Source organism: Cydia pomonella, chromosome 27 (genome assembly GCF_033807575.1).
Source record: "Cydia pomonella isolate Wapato2018A chromosome 27, ilCydPomo1, whole genome shotgun sequence".
Lineage (NCBI taxonomy): Eukaryota > Metazoa > Arthropoda > Insecta > Lepidoptera > Tortricidae > Cydia > Cydia pomonella.
The window spans coordinates 3,386,085-3,413,094 of NC_084729.1; the positions used below are offsets into that span (position 1 = coordinate 3,386,085).

Consider the following 27,010-nt stretch of genomic DNA (forward strand, 5'->3'; position numbering starts at 1 on the left):
AACGTCATTTTAGTCTACGGAATAAAAGAACAGACCTTAGTGAATATGTCAGCTTGACACTGTTAAGGCAGTCGTGGTGCAATAAATAAGTGCAAGAGTGACGTGTGTCACGATAGACGATAAAAGCGCGATAAAGTTTAAATTACGTTTATTATTATTATTCATTCTTTATTTCAGACAGTTGCATTCATAGAATTGTTAGTATATAGTTATATCTACGTTAGTTCCGTTAATTAACTACTGCATTATCTATTTAATAACTCCCATATACATGGGCCCCATTCGCCCACGCCTAGCTACGCCACTGACTTGTGACTGCCCCGCACCCGGCACGATAGAGATGATATACGCTTTCGCCTGACGGCTTAGAAGTCATCAGTACGCTCCGCGCGAATATCCCTGAAGCGCTGCAGTAACGAGGCAGTCCTAACAGTATCCATTATATGTGTTTATAATTATAACTAAGGAGCCCTCATTGGCAGGCAGGAAGACATTCTGTAGGGCACGTTCATTAAATCCAATAGAGTAGTGAAGTTCGTGATAGAACAAAGAACCTTTCTATCCGAAAATTAGATGGCAATCTGAACATTTTGGGGACATCAGTCAGGTACACATACACAATCTTTTCAGACTTGACCATGGATGTGTTTTGACATGACTGCAACAAAATGTACAGGATACGGCATTTCAGATAAAGATAAATCCAATCATATTTTCGAAGAACGTGGGAGATGAATTTGTATTTTCTGATGAAAAACTAGAGCAGCTTCATAATGCTGTCTTGGACATAGGATAGAAGACATTCCAGATAATCAAAGAAGTCCCTAGTCTTCTATTTCGATCTGCAGCGAACTTAACGTTGCTCAGTCAGTTCTATATGCAGACAAAAATACAGAACCGTTGACACAGCAGCGGCTGATAGTAAGCTTGGACGGATGCCAAACAACCAGTTTATACTATGTAACGTTTCTTAAATTACTTCTTTAACGTCCCATTCTTTCGACAGACCTGCTTTGTTAATATTTTGTTTACTTCTGCGTCGGCGAATGCGGATTACGATCTCGCCAAATCTGTTAGAACTTTGTAACAAGGATCGCAGGCGTGTAGGAGATTGAGTTGCCATATGAAAAAAAAAATCTAGGTACATATTTTCACGCTTACATGCATGAAACATGATGTATTGTAACATCGCTATACTGTGTCTATGCGAATAATTTCCGATTTGTTTTCATAACCCTAAATATCCTGACATATCCAGGGCGGTAATTTTTATAAATTAATACGGGAAGGCATGGCGAAGCACGACGAGGTCTGGTTGGACCAACTCAAGCAGAGCTGCTGGATCACCCCAGGAGTCAAGACATGTCTGTGGTAAGAGATGCAGATCAGCCATTTGATTATACAGATATCGCAGTCTATGTAGGCTGTAGACTACCTCCTTTAAAACTGCAAAGATTCTATGGCCAATGATGGTAAATTTTTCCAAAATGTGTTTGCATGAGTTTGTTCGATTTCGATTCATTTTAAAGCGCTCAATAAATAAATTAATTTCAAACAACATAACCTTTATTTTCCTCTGCTCTATTCCAAACTTTTAGCTAGTTTATAGCAGTTAGTTGAGATTTATAAAACCTTGACTCACCAAGTCCTGACAATGCTGACAAAGGACCAAAAATCCTGACATGCCAGGTGAAATCCTGTTTTGCAATTATTTAATTTGAAGGTGATTGATGAAGTTAATTGTTTGATGTGTTTTCCGTCTTTCGTAATTACATTTTTAGTGCGGAGACTTACCAAACAACAAACAACTAAATGTAAAAAGAGAAATGAAATGAAGCTTATGTTCGCCGCCAATTTTTGTCTTGACAGTTTTACTCAGCACTTTGAAAGGACTAATGACATGACAAATCTGACAAATGAGGACGCTATCTAATTAACTGAACATTTTTTTTAAATTCTAATATGTTTTTTCTTTGATCCTGCCCGAGGAAAGGAAGGTTTATTAAAATCAAATTTTTAGTTGCTTGATTTTCACCTAGACCTCATTCTTTTTTTTATTTATGAGGCAAATGTGTCCGGCCAAATGCGTTGCCGGCTTATAAGATTGGAGTACGCTCTTTTCTTCAAGGTTTGAAGATCATATTGGTACGGAAACACCGCGAGCGACAGTTCAATCTACAGTTTTATACTCTCCATCTAGTTGTCGATTTTGAATGTCTTAAACGTGTATGTGACTGAAATAAGCGGTCGCACTCTCATGATTGGTACGGGAGCATCTTTGTGCTGGAACTTGGGACCGCAAGTTGTATTTTGTGCTCCGTTTTTTAGTTTATATGCCCCCAGTCTTGATTTTTTTTATACTGCGTCGGTAGCAAACAAGCATACGGCGTGATGGTAAGCAGTCTCCGTAGCCTATGTGGCCTGCAACTCCAGAGGAGTTACATGCGCGTTGCCGACCCTAACACTCCGCACCCTCGTTGAGCTGGCAACCTTACTCACCGGCAGGAACACAACACTATGAGGGTCTAGTGTTATTTGGCTGCGGTTTTCTGTAAGGTGGAGGTACTTCCCCAGTAGCTGCTCTAGATCTGGAATAAATAAAAATCTAAATAGTGCTGTCTCTATTTCGAATGTCTTATCCTAAAATATTCATTCAGCTGGTGGACCGATTGCACCAGAGACCATTGATTTTCATAATGATAGTGACGTCACCGAACAATGCGGACAGCCTTGACAGACCGTTCAAAATAACCATCCGGCTAAATATAATAATGTTTACTGTTGACACCCCGTGACAGCAGTTGGCTGTGCGGCCAAGAGTAAGGTTAGGTGAGATCTGATGCGTGATGGTCTGGGGCCCATTTCTCGAACGGTATTCGTCTAATATTCGTATTAGTGTGTTGCCATGGTAACCCATACGAGTTGACAGTTCGTGGACTAATTATTTTATTAGTCTAATACCGTTCGAGAAAATGGGCCCCAGGGAGCCTACCGCGAAAACCGAAATTCGCGAATTGCGGGGATCTTTCTCTTTTACTATCACTAAGATGTAATTAGAGTGACAGAGAAAAGTGCTCGCAACTGACGAACTTCGATTTTCGCGGTAGGACCCCAGGTTGATATTATTAGTCCACAAACTGTCAAATCGTATGGGTTTCCATGGCGACACTAATAAAATCAGTCTAATATTGTTCGAGGAATGAGCCCCTGATGGTATCATCATAACTTTATACAAATCAAGCATGCAAAAAACCAGAAAGATTTATTAGAAATTAGAATCCACTTTTCATTATAGAAAACAAGCCGAAAGCGATCCGATAGTGCAATTTTGTAAGTTTCGGCGCGGCCGAAGCATGCCGCAGTTTTTTGGTCGAAAGCGAACATTTGGCGGAAACAAGATTTTTGTGCCGAAATCTGCCGCAACTGAAACTTCGGTCGGACACTAATTAATTGACTGAGCGTTAGCGAAGGTGTACGTTTCAGCTTGGGCAAAAATGCTTTCATATGTCGGGATGTTCTCCACTGCGATCGCATTTCTTAACCGATTCCCGTAAAATATTGTAAGCAGGGTCGGTGGTTAGATAAAATAATCTGTCGTTTCGTTTTTTGGAAAATGTTCAAAATCAAAAAAGCGGGATTTGGCTTAAAGCTTCGAGCAACACCGGCTTCCGGCACGTCGGAAGGAGCCTAAGCGATATCTTACCGAACAAATCATTCTGCCATTTTTTGCGGGGGAAACGTGCATACAGTCGCACTTCTCACTCACTACATACAAAATCCCATGTGTAATGATGACACAAATACATAGAAAGTGACACACGTCAAAGACAAATCTTGCACACCTCGATCAATTTTTGTGTACGGACAAGTCACAACATGCACCGCCAGATACAGTTGTACCTATGCTTCAGCAGAGGGGAAATAGTATGAATGCCGTCTCCCTTTCCGGTGTTAAGCGCCTATAGGGTATATGGCATTTAAGACTTATTGTGTGTGTTCACCGTGATAATGATTCCCCGAACTAAGTTTTTTAAGCCACTAGTTAGAAAGAGACGGGTCTAGTGCTAGTGTGAAAAGTCCGGTTCCCGATGAATGTGCCGACCATTAACATAAGCATAACAATATTAACAATCAAGTTCCAGGTTTGTAAAACTTTGTTCAACAACAAACATACAATGTCCGAGACTGGTGACGTATCTATGCTAATATGCATAATATTGTATAATTACGTCAATGAGTGTTCAATGGATTAAAGCTTAGTACACACACATGACGGTGGCGTGAGCGAACGTGACGTATTAAGGTCCATTTTAGTTATAATAAAATACAACGTAAATGAAACGCGTGCACACGCCCGAGTCTGCACGACCGGTCCCGCGCCAGTGGGGCGACACTCCTCCTTTCGGTCATTCTCGGCTCCGTTCGGCTCACCATTGCTCCGAGCAATTATTACGGTTAGCACAACTTGATGTCCCTATGCGTGCGCGACCACAGATTAGATAATTACTTGAATTTTGACAACCTTAATTAACCGAAAGGGATAGTGCCATACATTAGAAAGGGACAGCTGAATTCGTACCTCAGCCTTTGTCAAACTTTGGTTTTGTAGGTAGTGTTTTGTTGTCTCGCTTACTCCCGTGATTTGCAACGGAGTGACGGCTATTGTGCTGTTTACGGCTATGTCATTGTCATCGCACGCGTTCGGCGTTAGATGCCGTGGATGCGGCGTGTAATGTACTAACATGTACTAAGAGCAGAATCAGTAGTAGGGAATAGGTCGGTCTAGTACAGTGGAGGCAATTGCGTCTTTTTGACTTTAGTACACAAGTCTACCGCTTTGTCACGCCCGCTCCCGTCGTGTGTGTGCATTAATCTTAAACTGTTTTGGTTAGTTAGTATGTTCAGGTCAAGTTTATTATTAACATACATCGGTATCCCACATTATTGAGAAACAGCCTTAAGCTGTGTGAAGCAGGGATCGGAACCGGTTTTTTGCAAAAACATCGAAAAAATCATATATTTCGGTTTATTTTATATTCAAAATGTAGGACTCGGTTGTGTTTTTACATAACGACTTCGTATTATTAGATTGCCCGATTATGAATGAAATAATTAACAAAGAACGAAAAAATACCGTTTTCGTTCCCATACAAAAAATACCGGTTTCCGATCCCTGGTGTGAAGTGGCGTCATATCCGAGAGCCGCAACAGTGTGAACCACCTTAGGCTATTTATAATTGTATAGAAATGCTGCCGTGACGAAAGAAGCCTTCTACACTGTACAGCCGTGGACTTTTAGGGTTCAAAATAATCTGTTTGTCATTGTTAACACTAACGGTATGAAATGCCCAATGTAAACGAAACCCTAAATGGCTCAAAAAAAAAAAAACATTTTGGCTGTCTGACCTTGACACTTGTTATGGGAGACTTAAAAATTTTTTCGCGATTTCGGGATTGGTTCTATAGTAAAAGTTGCTTAGTATGACCTATATATTCACCCCTTAAATTTGCAGGTGACTTAATAAACACCCTATATATTCCATCGCTGTATAAAAATGAGGCTATAACCTGATTAACCTAGTATTTAGGTATTTATTTAGTGTCTAAGTCTAGACACTGTTAAAACAATTATAACAGTATACTCCTAGGTATTACATTAATTAATAATCACAGGTATAGAGCTTCGGCACGCTAGTCCATCACGCTATAGGACCGCTTTTTTCCTGATATATATTATCAAAGATAATTTGAAATAGAGGTGTATTGTCAAAGAAAACTTTATAGCGTAGCGACTGCCATGTTTCGACACATTATTAAAACATTTATAACGCCATTTGACTTTGATCCTTACCACCACCACCACCAGTTGCTTTTCGGTGAAGGAAACCGGACTAATCCCAACAAGGCCTAGTTTACCCTCTGAAGTCACGTACGTACGGACCGTCAGCGATAAAAGCTTGTACCAAAAATATATTTGTTGCCAAAAACTTACTTTTATTCTGATATCATGTTGTATAGAAATCATAATAGTATCATTTTGCGAGTTTTCCTGATATTTTCTTAACAAAACGTTTACCCTAACAACCCATTGATACATGGGATCCCGCGAAACTCGCAATTCGCATACCTCAGTCTATTACATCAGTGTCCTTGACGTAACCGATGTACGGAAATCGCTAAACATAGAACTCCTGCTCAAACTGATAGCTACCCTATTACTTTTGCAATACGGTTGCAATTAGACTGACACGACCAAAAGCTTAGGATGGACGGCGGAAATCACTGGATGCGATTCGCACGTCGCTCCGATGTGCGAGCGGGATGTCGCTATAATACGCGCATAGCGTGGTCTCGCTCGAACATTCACATACCTAAGTCTATTACACCAGTGACCTTGACCTTTAGGGTGGCTCCTCTACACGAAAAGTGGGGATGTTTTTTTTTTCCTTCAACCCTACAGTGTGGGGTGTCGTTGGATAGGTATTTCAAACCGAATATGGCTCTTCAAGAACAATTTTTTGACAAATATAATATTTTCGGAAAATATTTGTCTGAAACTCTTCAAGAACAATTTTTTGACAAATATAATATTTTCGGAAAAAATTGGTCTGAAAAAATTTTTTGACCGTCAACACTGATTACGTATCGTACCCGTACCCGCTTGTGGACGTCCAGTGTTTTCGCCGGACAACGGTACGTGTTTCGCGACTACGGCCAGTTTTGTATGTGGCTACCGACAGCTACACCCATGAAAACAAGACATCGTCGCCGAACACTGACAATTGGCTACTTGACAGTCTTTTGTAAATAATGTCAATCGATCTTGATTTTCCTGAGGATCAAATGTCTATATAGGACTCATGGCATTTAAGCAACACAAAGGTCAGAAATGAAAGTTCGCACCTTTCGATTGAAACGCCTCTAACAAAATGATATTGTAATGTGACGTCACAATACATTAATCTCTCCTAAATGTATGGAAGATCAAGAAAAATGCTATTTTGACCCTAAAATATTGCGTTTATCTATACAACGTGTCCCAAAACTCAACGATAAGCCGGCACCAGAGGATGGAGCTGCTTATGATTAGTCGAGAAAAAATAAGGAAAAAAATATATCTCAATTATTTTAGAAATTACAGAAAAAAAATGAAATTCATCGAAAATCGACATCCCTAATGGTATTTTTAACGACCATGTCACAAATATTCAAATATTACTGTTTTTTGTTTTGTTTTTGGAAACTTAAGTAGCCCTGCTATCTAACACAGTTCTTAAAAATACCATAATACATGTAGTTTTTACACAAAAAATAATCAAAATTCATTTTGTCCCTACAATTTTGAAAGATTTTTTCTTACAGTCCACTTTCAATCATCATGGTGTAAAAAAATAGTATCGACACCACTATGGCAATTATTTTCAAAAGTTGACGCAACTAACCAAGATTCCAAAATGGTATAATACTTTAGGAAACCTAGTCACAAAAAAATACACAAAACACAATCACAGTCCAAAATAATGCCAGGTCAGTACAGTTTGCAGATCACCAGTCCAAAAAGCAAAGCCAAGAGTTGTTAGTATGAGAGCCACATCAATTAATACGGAACGGTGCACAGCGAACAAAGGATCAGAGTGTACTGACTTGAAAATTGTATTAACTACCCACATTTTCCATTGAAATTTTAAAACTTGCAACAACAACCCTTTTCAAAAGTGATTAATATCAACATTTAAAAATGTCGGTTCTTGTTTAAAAATTCGTTGTTTTTTGTTGTGACTAGGTTTCCCAAAGTATTATACCATTTTGGAATCTTGGTTAGTTGTGTCAACTTTTGAAAATAATTGCCATAGTGGTGTCGATACTATTTTTTTACACCATGATGATTGAAAGTGGACTGTAAGAAACAATCTTTCAAAATTGTAGGGACAAAATGAATTTTGATTATTTTTTGTGTAAAAACTACATGTATTTTGGTATTTTTAAGAACTGTGTTAGATAGTAGGGCTACTGAAGTTTCCAAAAACAAAATAAAAACCAGTAATATTTGAATATTTGTAGACATGGTCGTTAAAAATACCATTAGGGATGTCGATTTTCAATGAATTTCATTTTTTTTCTGTAATTTCTAAAATAATTGAGATATATTTTTTTCCTTATTTTTTCTCGACTAATCATAAGCAGCTCCATCCTCTGGTGCCGGCTTATCGTTGAGTTTTGGGACACGTTGTATACAGTTGTGTGCAATATAATAGTACACTCTGCGACGAAGATCGTCTTATAGAAAAGTTTATTTTTTTCTGGATGACTTGGGTTTAGATGTAAAGCTTTGATTAGAAATAATAGGCAAGATTCTAAATTACAATTATAGTACACAATTGTATTTTTTTCGTAGGGTTTTACGTTTTTATAGGAATTTTCGCAACTTAGTAAAAACAGCCGATTTTCATGGTATTTTTTTTTACTTCCAATATCATTTAAGTAAAGGTTACAGTTAATTTTGAAACAATATCAAGTAATGCAGAATAATTATATAAAAAGATGCAATGTTACTGATCTAAACTTATAGTTTTCCCTTAATTTACATTTTCTTATGTACTACTATTATATTGCACACAACTGTAGTTTATTTTTTAATAAAATGTAAGGAATCGAATGGTATCATTTTCTTTTAGAAAGAAAAAAAAAATTCTTTGGAGCTTTGTATTTTTTTATAATCTCAATATCTCTTTTTAAATTCCACTTTTTTATAATGGATGGCTTATTTTCTATCCATTTAACTATATTTTGTTATAGTAATATTCAACATGTCTCAAGTACTCAATTGTCCGGTGAAAACACCAGACATCTACAAGCGGCCTAGCGTGCATTAGGTATAATTTAGTTTTTAGTCGGGATGTTCGGTTAGAATAGCGTAAATAGCTAGTGACGTGTTTTGTCTGCTTCATGAAAATTTATGTTTATAATTATTACCGATGTTTATGTATGTAACCATTAAATCGTTCTTTAGAGTTCCGCTCGCAATGAAAAGACTGAAATACAAGTCAGTCCGTGTACAATCTTACTCAGATCGACCTAGCCCCAAACTAAGCAAAGCTTGTACTATGGGTACTAGGCGACGATATACATACTTAAATAGATAAATACATAATACCCATGACTCCAGGAACAAATGACACAAATAAATGCCCTTACCGGTATTCGAACCCGGGACCATCGACTTCATAGGCAGAGCGGTCGTCACGCACTCACTCAAACTCAGTACTTATGGGCCAGCTTACAGTCCTGCAATACTGAGATGCACTTACATGCCAGAGTGAGATGGCAATAGCTGGGAATAAGCTGTGGCCGGTTTATGGTAGCTATGACCTTTTCGTTCTGTGACGGCCATAGCCGCCATCTTTGGCAAAATGCCAGCGATTACGCTAGGAATTGGAAAAGTTTGGTTAAATTGTTATGGGATAGGTGAAAGATTTACTGTAATTGCTGTTAAGATATCTAACATTTACATATTATACACGATTTTTTAAGTTCTTTAATTTCAAGGGTGCATTACTGAGCTTAAATTAAATAACTTTCTCAAAGAAACCGGTATTCTAATTAACTCCATTTTGTACATAATCAATGATTTATTTTTATCTGATTAGGCCCCTACGAGCGTGAACACTTGCCTTAGGGCCTGTTTACATATTGATTAGTGTTTAGTTTTATACATTTGCTATTAAACGCAAGTACTATACAGTTAATACAGTACATGCCGAAGTCCGTGACTCAGTGTTGCCAGGTGTGCGGAAGAGAATTATCGTATTCGAGTGTCGAAATTATGGTACCATTGAAAACTTTATCGTAAGAGTATCAAAAAGTCAGTACCCCAAAAATTGGTTGCAAAATATTAAAATAAGCTTAAATTTCCAATATATAATCAAAGAAAAACACAATTTTCCTCTAAATTGCGCAAAAATCTTACTTACACCAAGGAGCCGAACACCCAAAAGGTGCTAATATTAGCCTATTTCTGAGGGAAAAAGTCATATCTTGCTTCAAATACTAGACTAGGGTGGCATCGTCCAAGGGCTGAAATTATCGTACTTTTGCGTACGATACGATACGGTACGATAATTTATTGATAAAATATATTTTACATGTCTTGTCTTAATACGATAATGCTCTTTGGAACGTACATCGTACCGGAGCCCAAATTATCGTACATGTTCGATAACTATCGTACGCCTGGCAACACTGCCGTGACTGTACGTGTGTTTAACTTCAACACTGATAACGGGCTTTGTGTATTACCGTTAGTTTACTGGACCTAGTATTTAGCCAAAACTAATAACTCGTTCTCCAGAAACGAATAACGTGTAGCAAACGGTCCACTTTTGTCCATTCTCATTTGGCGTGTCGCCAGAGGAGCACATTTCGTTTTAAAATTAAAACTGCTGTTTGTCAACAGATTACTGCAGTTTATATGTTTCTTTTGGGGCGCGATGTGTGTTTTTTGTACAAAAACTCTTATCTTTTAGGCAGGTGCAAATGCATCTAGCTATACATTGTAATATTAACTTAGAATACTCGTAATTTATCTTTTGTTTTTCACCTTTTCCGACAAAAACTATAAGTATGGGTATGGTTTCATTCGATTCAGCGCAAAAATTTACACGGAAAATGACAACTCGCTTAGTTTGTAAAATGTGCAGTGTTTAAATGAACCCCATGCCCGTACCCTCCGGAAAGAGGGTAGGACCCCTAAATTTTGGAAGGACGGCAGTTCCTTAAATATAGTGCCCTTAAAGATAAAGGTTATAAACACAGCTTCATTGATGTACATTATTTGGCCTCCGAAATATGCTATTTTTCATGTAGTATAATTATAATTTTCACATAAAAAGGTAAAAATATTGAAAAGATTTGCTTAGCCGCCTTTTTTATATAAGTTTGGAACTACAAATATTGGAATTTGTATGCAACATTGCAGTCCTGAAATTGAGACTGCAATGTTTTAAACTTTTAATTTTTTTACTGCCTTAAATTTTAAACTACGCACTTCGCGACATTCTTTTTGACCGGCAAAGTCGACTTTGCACAGGAAAGAAATTCACATAAAGCCTCATCAGCAATATATGATCACGCGCCATATTGCGGAATTTCATTGGAACTATTTTTTTCATACTAAACTGAACTGTCACCTTATACATGGGAATAACAGCGCCCTCTTGACAATGATCATATATTTCTGGTCAGGCTTAAGATAAGTACCTATCCAACGGAACCGAGCACGAAGCTCCGCACACGAACGCAGGTACGGGCTACGTATCATGGCGTGTCACGGCGTGTCACGTGAATCCGGACGCGAACGCAGGTACGAGGTACGTACCTTGCCGTGTTCGTGAAATTCGTGATCTTAGTACCGCCGGGCTTAAGAACCCGTAGCTACGGATCGGCGTGTATCACGGATATCAGGAGCTCTACTTTAAACCCCAAAATTATAAGGACATATCTTTTTCGCTAAACACTGTTACCTTGGAAATATTAGTGTAAATGTAAATGAACCACTTTTCGTGTTCACATTGTTTGGCCAAGTGTTAAATTCACATATTTACATAACCCAGGAAACATGGAGTATAATAGCGAATAATTTGTATTGTTGTGACGTCACGTCATTTATTTGACGTGCAAGGTCTTCTAACAAGTGTGAATCAGAGTAAGAACATGGAGTAATAGTCTTCTTCTTTGTCCTCTTTGCAGAGCGTCGTGGTCAACTGCTGACATCAGGCGCAGATGTTGCTTGCCGTACGATTTCTCGCCATTTTTAGCGGTAGGGGGCCATTCTGGCAAATGCGTTCAGGGGTCCCTTCATGGCAGATTTGATTTGGTCAGTCCATCGCATAGGTGGCCTTTTGGAGTAATAGTACTACGTACATTATTTATTTACACTGTCTAAAAAACCGATGATTGACAGGGAATCCAGTTGTTTCTCTTTCTCACTCATTAGACTGTACCTTAATGACTACTGTCGTCAGCCCCACAGTCCGACTTTCAATCCGGTCGTCCCGGGTTCAAATGCTGACTCGTACCAATGAGGTTTTCGGAATTTATGTACGGATCATTTGATGTTTACCACTAGCTTATCGGTGAAGGAAGACATCGTGAGATACCTGCATTCATCCGCGAAGAAATTCAAAGGTCGCCAACCCCCATTGGGTCAGCGTGGGGACTATAGCCTAAGCCCTCTCGAGCATGGGAGAAGGCCTGTGCCCAGCAGTGGGACGGGACGTATATGGGCTGAAATATTATTTATTTATTTGTACCACTGATTGTTATGTGAAACTTATATAAATATATTTTTTAAAGGAATAAAATATTCATCATTGATGAATTTCTTCTTATGAAATCGAATCAGTAGGCATTTTGTCCGATGTAAATTTCAGCCACGGGCGCTTTTAGTTTGGCCGTCCAATCGTCCATTGTGATGCTAGCTTTACAGACACCATTTAATTTCTTTCTACATTTTTTGTGAAATCCCGTGGCGTTAGCTGTAAATGCTGTAATAATGACATGTTTTACTTAACATGGAAAAGGATGTGTTCATGTCAGGGGTAAAATATAGGTAGAACGTTAACGTACAAATCTAAAAGCTGATATTCCGCTTTTTTGTCATTAATAAGCCAATAATTATAGTCATCATAATATATTGTGACGTCACGCGATGACTAGTTAAGTCTTTTTTTTTAGCACGTTCGTTTTTTTAGCAACATAAAAAATTTAAACTCTCTTGATTTATTTATTTTATTTATTTAATCTTTATTGCACAAAAGAAAACAATCTTATAGTACAAAAGGCGGACTTAATGCCACGAGGCATTCTCTACCAGTCAACCTTAAGGCTAAGCAGAGAGATTGAGAGCGGTGCTACAATTACAATAGCAAAACAAATCAAGCAAAAATACATAAAATAACATATACATACAAACATAATACACACATACATATATAAATAAATATGTATATATATATATATATTAAAGACGAAACATCTGAAGCTAATAAATAAATACATTAAGAATCTTTCATTCTGCTAGCAAAGAAAGCACGTAATGATTCTTTGAAAGCGAACTTATTTGGTGCATTTTTGATGTAAAAAGGAAGTCCATTCCAAAGACGCGCCACCTGCACGGTGAACGAATTTGACATGAACCCAGTCCGGTGAAGAGGGATGGACAGAGACATATTGCCAGAAGAGCGAAGTTGACGGTCGCGGGTAACGCCATAACGCTTGATGTGTTTTTAACAAGCAGAAACTTCTGCGATCGATGCTATGGATTCGCTGGCTATGGATGAGGTCTTGGTAGCTCTGATGGTAGAGCACTGGGCTAGCGATCCTGTGGCCGTGGGTTCAAGTCTCACCCAAGACAGTAATTTTTCCACTTTTAAACTTAAGCTTAAATATAATATGTATAAAAATAACTTTTTAAAAATTGTTAATTTAATGCTATCTACTCGATCAGCAGTGGTCAGTGGTGGTACGGTTGCGCTTAATACCATTATCAGTCAGTATAATAAGTGCGACCATCATAGGCCCTTCATATAAAACTCAGTACTATGAAATTAATGGGCCCTTCATCACAGTCCTTGGCGTCTATTGCAGACGATTTAAGCATTGCTGTTTAGACAACGGGTTTGGTGACTGTGGAGGCCGATTAGGGATTGCAATCCGGTCCGGCGGATCCGGTAATCCGGCCGGATCCGGAACTTTTCAGGAGCTACCGGATCCGGTAAAAATCACCGGATCCGGACCGGATCCGGTAAAATAAATAAACGCCTAAATACAGCACGCGCTGTGCGTTTCAGTTGAGGAAAAGGCAACTGATACGAGGTATGAAGTTGAACAGAACAAATAATAAAAAAATAAAAAAAATAAAAATCATTTATTTCAGACCTTGGTCCATACAGTGTTAGTACGACTTACTCTAAAAAATTATATTAAATTATTATTGAAATAAATTAAACTTACGATATTTAAGGGTTTAAAACTGGAGCCAGGCACATACACCAGTAATAACTACATACACTCATGCGAATTGTGTGTATGTAGCTACCACTGAGTGTACCCTGGTCCAGTGCACAAGAAGCTGACTGTCAAGCCTGTCAGCTATAATTGCCAGGAGACTGTTGCGGCTGCCCCGCAGGCGCCGCAGCGCGGCCGCGCAGCGCGCGCGCATGATGGCCTGGAACCCGTCCACGCGCGCATCCGCGAACATCCCGGACGCGCTGCACCAGCGAGGCAACCGCAACAGTGCCCTGAAGGCATTGTTGTATTGGATACGTAGGTCGCTTAGCGACCTTTGCGTATATCTGGTCCATAGTGCACATGTATAGAAGGTAGTGCAAAAAGCTCGAAACAATGTTATTTTTACTGGCGCGGTGCAACGCCTAAATCTATGTGCCAGCATATTTGCTCTAGTCGCCAGCGCCCTACGCTCCCTTTTTATATCCTCGTCATCCTTCATATTATCACACACTACATGTCCTAGGTACTTAAATACAGATACCTGTTTTAAAGGGACGCCATTGAGCAATACTGGGGGAAAATCATCCTTACATTTATTACTATGCTTAAAAATCATATATTCACTTTTAGTACAGTTATATTTAAGGCCATGACTAATAGCATATTGCTCACATACATTTAGCAATTTCCTAAGCCCTCCTACCGAGGGGCTCAACAGCACCATATCGTCTGCATAACTAATGTTATTGAAACTAGTGTCTTGTATGCGACAGCCAACATGCATGCTGCTGAGCCTCTCGATAAGTGCATTTATATATATGTTAAACAATTTAGGGGAACTTAACCCACCCTGTCTTACCCCACAGTCAAGGCTGTATTCATCAGACATTGTATCACCCCACCTAACAACATTAATTTGACTAGAGTACCAATATCTAAAAACATGTATTATATCTTTAGGTACATTTGCATCATAAAGCTTCTTCCATAGAATCTCATAATTTACTAAATCAAAGGCTTTGGATAAGTCAAGATAGCAAGCAAATACAGGGGTTTTTCTACTAGTATAGTATCTAACAGTTTCCTTCATGCAAATTATTGCACTCTCTGTGGACAGGCCAGGCCTAAACCCAAACTGAGCACTGTGCAATTGCAGGTAGTTATCCAGCTCAGCATTAAGCAAACTGTCAAACACTTTGGACAGAACAGTAGCTAGTGAAATTGGCCTATAATTATTCAAAGATGACACATCTCCAGTTTTATTCTTAATAATAGGTACAACAACCGTTCTTATCATTTCACTAGGGACAAAAGAGTGAGTTAAACAAAATGAAAAAAGCATTGCAAGTAACCTTGGCAAATGAGGCCCTGCATGCTGGAGATGCTCAATGCTCAAGCCGTCATGGCCCGGGGACTTTCCTCTCTTCATATCCTTAATTACCCGAGCCACCTTTGTAGCAGAGAATCTGGTAACACAAGTCCCCGCCATGTCAGCCCCAGCACCAAGCACCCCCGCACTCATGGTCAGCGGTGATTTTACAGAAAAATGCTCCCTAAACATGTTAGCAATGTCCTTCGGCTCAGTGATGTTGTCAATACTCACAGGCAGTCCAGGTCTATTGTTCAGCTTATTTGTATGTTTCCAAAAAGTACGAAAGTCCTTATTATAATGAAAAGAAGCAATTTTGTCAAGCTTTATTTGTTCCTGATTTGATTTACACCATTTTAACTGGGCCTTAAACCTACGTCGGCTACTACGCATTTCTTCATACACAGGACCCGCACGTGGTACAAAAAACGAATGAAAAAGTTTAAATTTAGTAAGATAAAAATATATTTATTATGACGATGACTGGGAACAGAAGAGGATTTCTTTTTCTTTCATGTTGGTGGCACGATATGACGATTACATAAATACTGTAATAGAAGGAAAAATGAAAGGATGGAGATGCCATGGAAGGCATTTGTAATTTATGCTAAAGAGAAGGCTAATGTCGTGTCATAATGTTGTGATAGGAGATTAAAAGTAAACAAATGAGCAGGATTAAATCGGCGGTACTCAACCGACTACAGTTGGGCTTATCAATATGTGTGAATGAAGAATATATGATAATATTGATAATATTTCGTTTTCTCCGATATATGTATATAAATGATAAAATATAGATTCTTTTCTATTCAAATTCAAGAGAGAATCTTTTGTCTTTACAATTTCATCCAATCTTATGCAATTTCCTTCATCTCCTGGTACATGCTACTCTACGTCTAGCCAATTCTTTATTTGATCTATGTAACTTTTCTTAGGGAGTCCCTTTCCGCGATGCTTTTCAATCCTACATTCTATTATTTTTCGCATGAGATCGTCGCGTCGTGTGTTGTTCCCTATAATTTGACCAATATACTTTACTATAAATTAAAAAAGAGTACAATTTTTTTAAGTCATACAGATACTACTTTTTCGGACAAAAAAATTAGAGAAAGATAATACCAGAGCGCATTTAATAACATAATTGGTTAAAAGTAAAATATCTTCGTTAAAAGAAATAAATAATAGTAAGCGTAGGAGTTGAAAATAGAGTTCCGGTTACTTTGGTTATAATATTAGCGAAAAATCGTTGAGCATTAGACTTTTTGTTTGCCGCGATATCTATTGTCGAGTAGCAGTACTGAGAGTTCCGCTACTCGATGCTAGATGTCGACTGCGAAAATAATAAGCGTTTTGGTAGCAAAACTGATGTATGGAGTGAGCACTCTGTGTATTTCTTATTTTTCTATGCTAGAATGGATGTCAACGTTACAGTTTGTGAGGAAAGAGAAGAGTCGTGGAATGTATGGGGCCCAATACATTCCACGACTCTTCTCTTTCCGAACAGACTCTACAAAGAATTCAAACAAAGAACAGTTACGAAAAGAAAACTTGTCCTTTCAAGGAGCTTCAATTCCCACCCCACATCCCATCATCAGGCTTTGGAAACTAATCAAATTTATAATTCTAAACGAAAATTTGAGCACTTGTGAATGGTTAAATATAATAAATTACCGATTTCAATTTTTGTTTTTAAAGTGATATTGACATTGTGACAGTTTTTACTACCAAGTTCTATTTTATTATTAAGAAGTTATTTATTAACTTCAAATTATAGATTTAGGAATAGGTACGTATTACGCAAAAAACTAGAAAAATATGTCATTTAATTAACTTTTATATCCCTATACCAAACCGGATCCGGTCCGGCCGGATCCGGCCGGACTACGGCCAAAATCCGGCCGGATCCGGCCGGATTGAAAACCAATCCGGTTTGCAATCCCTAAGGCCGATGCGTGAGCGGCACGACCTCCCACATTTTTGGCAGAGAAAGCTCATGCCACCTGAGGTTTCAGTCCCGATTTGCTCCCTGCCACACCTTCTGCTATCAATCCGCTATCGCCATGTCTACATCAATTCGACCATCATAGTCGTTAAAGCGCGACCATCATAGGCCCTTAGTTTAAAACGTTGCAAAGGCAGTAAACATATCGATGTCGGCGACCGTTATCAGGCCACTATCGCCAAGGCCACATAATCAGTTAGTTACGATTTACTTATTACATTTTATACTATTCAAGACATTGCTGTAAGTAATAACTATTTAATAAAAAAGAACTGACTTCGTGAAACTGATGAAATGCCATCAGTTCTTGATCTTCAACAGCAGTTCCACTTCAACTGAAGCAAATGCCCACGAGTTACTTTAAAATTCATACATTCTGTGATATAATCAAGCTTTTCAATTTCGTACCTTATTTAGGCAACTCAGCAAGCTTCGTTGCCTAAACATGGTACTCGACTGAAATCTCTCTATTATATAACGAGTGTATAAAATACTTTTATATGCTAAGTACCTTTCACCAGCGTTCAAAGTGTGGACTTTGATGTCTCTGATGACTTACATGATTCATAATTTGCCTACTCAATATTTATAACCTATATTGTTTCCGTCGCAATTTCACAGATGACCGACTGTACGTGCGAGCGAGACGTCTATCGATAGCGGTGTTCTGTCCCGTTTTAGCCGTAAAAAACGCTATAGGAGTCTTAGGTTTTTGTGCGAGCGCTCTAGGGCCACGAGATCGGCGGCGATAAGAATCAAGTGACATTGACATTTAAATCTCACAATAGAAATGCATTCCTATTCTGAGATTTGCGTAACATGTAATAATAATAATATATATTCTTTATTGTGCACCAAGTTTAAAGTTAAAACTTACACAGATAATGAAATACGAATTTAAGAAAGAACGATTTATAAATCATATCTAAAAAAACTCAGCTTCATGGTTATGTATATGTATGACAGCCAAAGTGCAGGCGAAGATACAAGCTTGATTGAACACGTTCACTGCCAGCGACCCGCTAGGCGGGTTTTCTAGTTGCTTGTATTTGAGCTCACGCTCATAGTTCATCCACCCTTATTTATTTATTGAGAACTCATTTGAGTATAATTTATTTTGATGGCTACAATTCCTCGATTTTCATCTAGATTTTGGAAACACGTATTATTAATGAATAATGACCCTTTTTGTAGTTATTTTTGTTACAACTTTCCATTGTAAATTGTAACTAGCGATCCGCCCGCCCCGGCTTCGTACGGGTTAACAAATCAAACACTTAAACCTTTCTCAAGAATCACTCCATCGAAAGGTGAGAATCGCATGAAAATCCGTTCAGTAGTTTTTGAGTTTATCGGGAACATACGCGGCGGGGGCTTTGGTTTAAAAAGTGTAGTGAAGTAGTAATTAACTAATTAAGTACTTATTGCTACAAATTTTACATCTTCTACTTAGGCTTATGCTTGTATACCTTTTTTTTTTTATGAAGAATGAAGGTCTTTTATATGTATTTTTTCTAGCCTATTTGTGTGTCCCACTGCTGGGGAAAGGCCTCCCGTCTCCTTTTCCAATCCTCCCTGTGCTGAGCAAGATCCGGCCAATCCCGCTGAAACGCATCCAAGTCGTCCCGCCATCTCTTTCTCGGTCTGCCTGCCACGACTACTCTGGGGATGCCAGCTAGTGGCTATTTTAGCCCATCTGTCACATTGTTGGACATGTCTGCCGGATGAATGATGACAGATGGGCTATATATGTATAGATATGTATTTTTATATGACCATAACAGACAAGGGTTAAAAAAGAAAAATATAATTCTTAATGCGGTGGTACTGTGGTACCAGAAACTAGATAAAAATCGATGAAATTTAGCCATCTAAATAAATTATACTCCTAGAGAGTAATTACACTAATTATAACAATTATATTTATGCAGCATCGGGGAATAATAACATCCAGAAACTCGCTTTCGTTATGGCTACACCGAGATAATACAGCCATTTCGGTCTACATTGATAAAAAATCAAGATGGTTGCCGTTTTTTGTCCAATATTAAACAGGTCGACGACTCGTTACTTGGGCGTTTATTGTAAAGGATTAATATGTTCGTGATGTAATCCAACAGTGATATTCTCTGTGGCGCCGCCCTGGCGGGTTTCTAACACATTAGTTATCTGACAGGTGTCAAGGCATGAAGATGTGTTTTGATGTAAACATTTTTCCGTGCGTTTTCGGTGCTTCTAGACCGCGGGCCGGGAGCATATAGTCATTGCCTCCCGGCTTATACTTTGTTAGGTGATAGCTTAGATGCTATTGTGAAATGGTTGTATCGTGGTGGAAAGACCGTCAGCTGGTCACATACACAAAATAAGCGATTTACCTTTTTATGATAACTTTTGTTCAGATTCATGTAATTTCTTGAGGCGGAAAGGGGATAGTTTAAATATGGACCTGAACATTGACATATACCTAAGGATGGGCCCTCGGGCACTAAGAAGGGTGCTAGTTCAGTGGTGTCACTCACGAATTCGAACCAATCGTGCAGCCTAACGCACAATCGCGCGCTTGATGCGAACTCATCAACCAATCGCGTTGTGGCGTTAGACTGCACGATTGGCTGGAAATCGTGTGCGTGACACCGCTGTACTGGTCCCATTCTTATTGCCCGTAACGTAAGGCCCGTCCTTAGATATATGTCAATGGACCTGAACTTTTGGATCAGAATCATTAGATCAGAAAAGTGGCACCACTTTATCGGTTGATATATTGACATAAAAAAAGCTAAAGTTTGCCCCAGGACGTCAGCATAACGTCACTTCTTCCTTTAACGTCACAATAATTGAGTTTTTTAAACAAAATTGCTCAACTCCTTACAAAGGCAGCCAAGCGAATTTAGATCTCATTTATTTAGACACAGAGTTCAGTTGGAATTGGAATACATTAAACTTATTTGGCGGTAGAACTGGATATCACAAATCGATACAAGGTGGCAGTGGGTATGGTGCAAGGAAAACGTGGTAGCGATTTTGGAGACATGTATTCAATTATCCTTACAGTTACCCTTGTGTAAAGAGAAAGAGGTCCACAGTTATGCGGCAGAACAGAATGAAACAGCTCAACGAGGGTGCGGAATGTTAGGGTCGGCAACGCACATGTAACTCCTCTGGAGTTGCAGGCGTACATAGGCTTCGGAGACTGCTTACCATCAGGCGGGCCGTATGCTTGTTTGCCACTGACGTAGTATAAAAAAGCCATCTGTTTCTTCCTCGCGTTGTCCCGGCATTTTGGAGCCTGGGGTCCGCTTGACAACTAATCCCTAGAATTGGCGTAGGCACTAGTTTTTACGAAAGCGACTGCCATCTGACCTTCCAATCCTGAGAATGAAATGCCATCATGAAAATGCTTTAATGTTAATGTTGCCTGCTTTGGGTCAGAGGCGCCATCAATAAATTTCTACTTGGTCTTGTCGGACTGTAGATATGTGTACGGTCAACCAATTTGATTCCTAAGCCACTATAGAACCATGTCATAATGACTTCTACGACATTGCTTATTGAGTGATGCATGTCATGTATAGAGTAGTTAAAGCGACAAGGTTCTATTTCTATAGTGGCCTAGGATTCAAATTGGTTGACTGTACATGCAGGGCCGAGGAAATTGATTCTTTAGCAGTTTACGGTTCACTTTATATTGGGCAGCTCTTAGCATAAGTATGATCAACCAAATTTACTTGAACCGGAATTTGCTAAAGAACCAACTTCCTCGACCCTACACAGCTGTTTTTTTCAAGTTGTATAAATTCGGCTATACTTACAAAATTGAAAAGGCTTCACGACGCACCATTTTTTAGAACTTAAATACCTGTAGATCTTATATCCTACTTCCTAAAATTATCCCCGCTTTTACCTCATCGCTCGTACCACGCGCAAGACCACTTTTTTGATACAGTAAAGCAAACGGGTTTGCTAAAACTCGATTCCGGTGCAGCTATAATAATTGACTTGAAGTATGAAACTGCATTGAATCGCCGAAACTTGTTGTGATAGTTCTTTACTTGCAATATAGAGGGCGTTGCTTATCGCTACCTTGCTTACGCTTCTAGTGGCAGTATGACAGTTACCAACTGTCATCAAATCAAGTGCTAATATATGGAAGGTTGAGGTAAGGAAAGAAATCTCCATGTACCAAAAAGTGTCATCAAAAAACCTTAAATAGGTGGCGCTACAATACCTAGAGTACTTGAACAAAAAAATCAAATCATAGACAGCGCACTTCACTCCATCAATAACGTCTACGTTCTTAGCTACTCTAGCGCTACTCTGGAGAGATTTGGAACTATTATTTATAGCTGACAGCTGGACACTTTTGCAACAGTTCTTTCATAAGAGATTTCTCTCCTCTTAAATCCACACTCCATATGCTAATAAAATAATTATAATTTGGCACGTTTTTTTATTAAAATGGTTCAAGTCTCCCGGACTCCCCCAAGTATTGTTCAAATGTAATAAAGATAAGGAAAACACTTGACAAGGAAAAGCTTTACTTGGAACTATTAATGCATTATCCATTCTGATAAACAATTACCCCCTTATTCATAAACGTCTACTAAAGTTACGATGCCGGTAATAATCGTTTGTCCCTTTCCATCATACCAATACGTCGGAAAGGGAGAAACGATTATTAGCGGCATCGTAACTTTAGTAGCGTGTATGAGTAAGTGGGTTAGTCCATAGCAAGTTTACCTATAGTACATTGCGATACAAGTGCGAAAAATAGGAAATTCGAATTACCTATTCGCACACGTATCGTACAACGTTTTACAGTACATATGGCCCTTTAAATGTTCGACACAGTAACGTAATATGCTAATTTTCGCACTAGTGCGGTAAAGTAGCGCCATATATACCTACTGTAAATGATAGTAAAGATTTATAAAACGCGACAAGATGAGCGTCACGTTGTTTGTGTGATTTGATGCGTTCTCAGGAAAAGGTATACCACAGAATAAGGGGCTCCCTTCTGTGTTTATCGATTATTGACTAGTTTTGAGTTACTCCTACATTTGCACTATGAATAGAATTATAAGACAAACGGCTTTTGGTTCTTCAATCTTTTATCTCCATTCTGGTCTGCCGGATTTTGAAAGTAATGAACACTTATTTTTTTAGATATTTTTTAAACATTGTCTACAAAATACACTTTTTTCGTTACTAGATTGCTGTGAAGGATTTTACATGTACGAAATCTACACATTTGGGTTCACACAGAATAAGGGGCTCCCCTCTGTTTTTATCGATTATTGACTAGTTTTTGGAAGCAATTTTCATATTTTTAGCTTTTGTGCATAAATTGTTACAATTTTTTTAAATGCGTTATAATTCTGCGTCTATATTCGTGTTTTTTTTTTTCAATCGAGCGAAAGTCAACAATTCAGGATTTAAATTGATAAAGTGACTACAAAAAATCCTAAAATTCTTGGCAACCGTATTGTGGTCTAAAAAGCGGTACGATATTTCAAAACCTCCGCACTCTAAACTTACGGCACTTTAACTGACAATTAAATGCACATTTCCACAACAACAGTCAAAATATTACTGTAAAGTTATATAAAGTTATAATATTAGTGTATTATTTAACCATGTTTTTTTCAACAGGTGCGAGGAGGTAGCACCGGAGTCCCGCCGCCGGCGCCTCCGGCGTTAGAAGAGAAGAGATCGCCGCTGCAGCCGCAGCAGCAGGGCAGGGCGCAGCCCCCGCCGCAACCAGCGCCGATTGTTCAACCAGGTAACTTATAGGCGTCATAGTCTTGAACTGTCTCTTAATCAGGGACCGGAAAACCCCTTCTTTGCCTTAAGCGCTTTTGAAAGGGTATTTAGGGTTTGTACGACTTAACTTGCTTACCGGGTAAGGGTTAGGGTTTTGAAAAGGGTTATTAATTGGTTTCTATTGACTTAATTTATATTATATTATATTTAAGCGGCAGTACGCGGTGGTGGCCGAGTGGATATGACGTCCGTCATTCAAGCTGGAGGTCGCGTGTTCAAATCCTGAACAGTCAGTTTTTCGGAACTTATGTACGAAATATCATTTGATATTTACCACTAGCTTTCCGGTGAAGGAAAACATCGTGAGGAAACCTGCATACATATGCGAAGAAATTCAAAGGTGTATGTATGTGAAGTCCCCAATCCGAATTGGGCTAGCGTGGGGACTATAGCCCGAGCCTTCTCGGGCATGAGAGGAGGCCTATGCCCAGCTATTGGGACGTATATAGGCTGAATTATTATTATAATATTTTATTTCTTTCAAATCTTAGGTTAGATCATTTATAAATATAAAAGTAAAATATAAAATCACTTATAAAATAGAACAAAATACATATAAACACATTATAAAAAAAATCTAACCTAGGGTGCCGCCAGCAGCGGGGCAGGGCCCAAGCTGCCGATGGTCAGGGCCGCAGAGAGAGAGAGAGGAACCGCCGCACTATCCGCGCCGTGTCCAAGATCACCGCCTTCTGCATCTGACCCTTGATCCAACCACCTAGCGAGAGTCTCTCAAGGTGTTGGCCGAGACTCTTCGCTATGAGACCGTTCGGTGAAATGACTCGGGACAATGATTGAATGAATTATTATTATTATTAATTATTTATATTCTATTGGACCGACTTTTAGTTATTGTATAAGAACCCAAAACCCTATACAGCGTTTACCAGTAATCGAATGTCTTTGGCATAAATTTAACTTCCACCAAACGCTCCCTTTTCTACTTCTACACTCTGTGTGCGAAATGTGATTGCCTTCTTAAAACTTGCAACTTATCTGTCTTGTGTTGTAACAGCTGCCTATTGTCAACAGAACCAGCGCTGGCGCCGCCCAAGCCTGCTATCGTGAAGGCGCCCAAGATACCGAAAGTCAACCAAAAGGTAAGCCAATCTGCAGTCCGTCTTACTATTCCTCTAGACTTCGTGCGCGAACTAATATCTGAGGGGCAGGAGTTAGTCTCTCGAGACCAAAAAGATCCAGCAGCTATTTGAAATTGCAGGCCTACAGGTTGCGATTACAGTAGATCATGGTCGCTGTTATACAAAGACTTAGGAACTCATTAGAGAGACCCAACACTAGCGTCTCCCAAGCGTCGGCGTCTAGACAACTCGCAGCGACGCTATTTTCCATAGCGCTGACTAGACGCCGACGCTCAAAAGACGCTAGCGTGGGGTCTCTCTTATATCCTCTAACAAAAAAGAATAAAATAGTGGGACAAAAACTCGACACCCACCGGAGGGAGATTTTACCCTTCAGAAGCAAATCTGCACACGAAGTTTTATGAATTTCGAGCTGGTGAAGCAGGAGTGCTTCACCAGCTCGAAATTCATAAAACTTCGTGTGCAGATTTGCTTCTGAAGGGTAAAATCTTTTCCATTGTATTCATACAACATACAACACACCAATGTAAGTAATGCTTGTTATTTTAATGGGTTTCTCGAATAATTGATTTGAACGCGTGAAATCTACATACAGAAAACGAATGGGACTTTAATCTTTTTTTAAACTATACTCAAATATACTTCTAATTTCTAGATTCATAAAACTTAGAATGCTGTGAATTTAAGTTGTGGGATAAGTTCGCCTTTGTTGTATTTAATTTACTCTGTAACCGTGTTTTTATTTCTATGTACAATAAAGTATATACATTACATACATATATGTATACTGTTAAGTGTTAAGGCCCCGTAAGTCACCTTTTCATACAATCGTAGTCCTCATTTTCCTCCCTATATATTAACATTGTTGAAAATATTTTGACACAATTTGTTGTATATCAGTAACGGCTATGCCACTATGTATGACTATTTTTAATAATAATACAAAAATCGAAAAAAGTTTAACGCTGGGGCATAGCTTATTAATATACATCAAAGTATCTAAAAGTATTTTCCAAAATGTCAATATCCAGTGAGGAAAATGGGGATTACGTTTGCATGGAGAAACGGCCGTCCTCTTTCCTCTGAATTAACTGCACTGCGCGAAACTTATACCCGTTCTCACTAGAGGCACAGTTTTTTTTTTGTAATTATGAATCGTTGACTGGACGTTATAATTATACTAATAGGAATAGGAGTTCTGTAGTTGGTACTTAGAAACATTATGACCGCGTGGAGAACCTTCTTTTTTGGAAAAAGGTTAAAATTATCATAAACCAACCCAACCCTCAACTTCACACTTGATCGCTTCAGACTCGTTTTCAATACCAGTTCCTTCACCGATAATAATGATTATAATGAAAGGTAATTAATACAATTAACGAGCCAGTTTCGATGCGGTTGGTGCAAAACATCCTCGTTGCGGGACGAATCGATTCCGTCGTTAGTTGCTATCGGGTAACCGGTTCGATTCTGGGCGAATTTTGCAATGCTAGTTAATTGCAGAGTAAAGTGAAAGAAATTGAAAGTTCGAGTAATTACTTCCGGTCTGGCCTAGTGGGTAGTGACCCTACCTATGAAACCGATGGTCCTAGGTTCGAATCCCGGTAAGGACATTTATTCGTGTGATGAGCACGGATATATGTTCCTGAGTCATGGGTGTTTTCTTAAGTATTTATATGTATTATATTTATCGTTGTCTAAGTACCCACAATACAAGCATTCTTGAGTTTACTGTGGGGCGTAGTCAATTTGTGTAAGAACGTCCAATATTTGTATTACGTAAATATACCTGGGCGAATTTATTGTAATATGGTGGTGTATAGATGATAATCTTAAGAGTCCTTATTCCTACAGACGAGCGTATTTTGTAAAATGCTTCCTTTTTCATTCAAGATTACGACGTAACTATTAGTATTTATTCAAAAACTGATAACGTACTTAAATAATCGTTTCCTAAACTAGGGGCTCCAACAGTTCAAATTTTCATTTTCTCTTTTAAACCTCTTTTTTAATGAGGTTTTTTGGGAGTCTTTTCCAAATTTTGCAGTGAGATGTGGCGTTTCGGTTCTCAATTTTGCTATAAACAAGAATCATTTGGTACATGAATGACTACAATTTGATTCAACATATCTCGTACGAGGGGCTGGAATGATTAACAATCGAAGATTCATTTGAAAAAACTGATAAAATACCTTCCGAGTTTTCTTCATTTTTTTGGCGAAAACAGGGATTTATTATATTTTATTTCCGCAAATTGTACGCATATTTTGCTTTAAAAATAATATTATAGCAAACTGTAACTTTATGTTAACCTATAAAAAAAAAATCGTAACTATGGGACCTACATTGCCGTAAATTTATATTTTTTTAAAACACGTATAAATCACGCAGCAGCGACGCCCCGCTCTCAGTCCGCGCGGAGCGCGCTTAGAGGACGGACCTGTGCTCGATTGTCAGGCATTCGTTGCGATCGTAATCAGCTACGGAGTTCCGAGAAGTGCTATATACTGCGATTAGAAAATCTTAATAAAAGTTCATTTTTTACAGTATGCCTAACAGACTCGCTTATTGATGGATTTTCAGTGTTACTTTTTTTTTAATACTAAGTCGGTGGCAAACAAGCATACGGCCCGCATATGTACGCCTGCAACTCCAGAGGAGTTACATGCGCGTTGCCGACCCTAACCCCCTCCCGCCCCTCGTTGAGCTCTG

The 27,010-nt window shown here is 38.7% G+C and overlaps 2 protein-coding genes and 1 non-coding gene across 3 annotated transcripts in view; all 3 read left to right on the forward strand.

Moving 5' to 3' along the window:
• LOC133532768 (adenylyltransferase and sulfurtransferase MOCS3) overlaps nt 1-27,010 on the forward strand; it is a 230,477-nt gene that overhangs the window by 84,872 nt on the left and 118,595 nt on the right. The gene's annotated exons all lie outside the window — the stretch shown is intronic.
• The window catches only part of LOC133532825 (la-related protein 1), a 109,914-nt gene that overhangs the window by 13,839 nt on the left and 69,065 nt on the right, over nt 1-27,010 (forward strand). Inside the window, exons 2-3 of the mRNA XM_061871676.1 lie at nt 23,028-23,157; nt 24,231-24,298. Coding sequence (XP_061727660.1) covers nt 23,028-23,157; nt 24,231-24,298 — 198 coding nt within the window. The remainder of the gene's footprint in view (nt 1-23,027; nt 23,158-24,230; nt 24,299-27,010) is intronic.
• Nucleotides 13,339-13,411, forward strand: Trnaa-agc (transfer RNA alanine (anticodon AGC)). The gene has a single exon. It is a non-coding gene; the product is annotated as a tRNA-Ala (tRNA).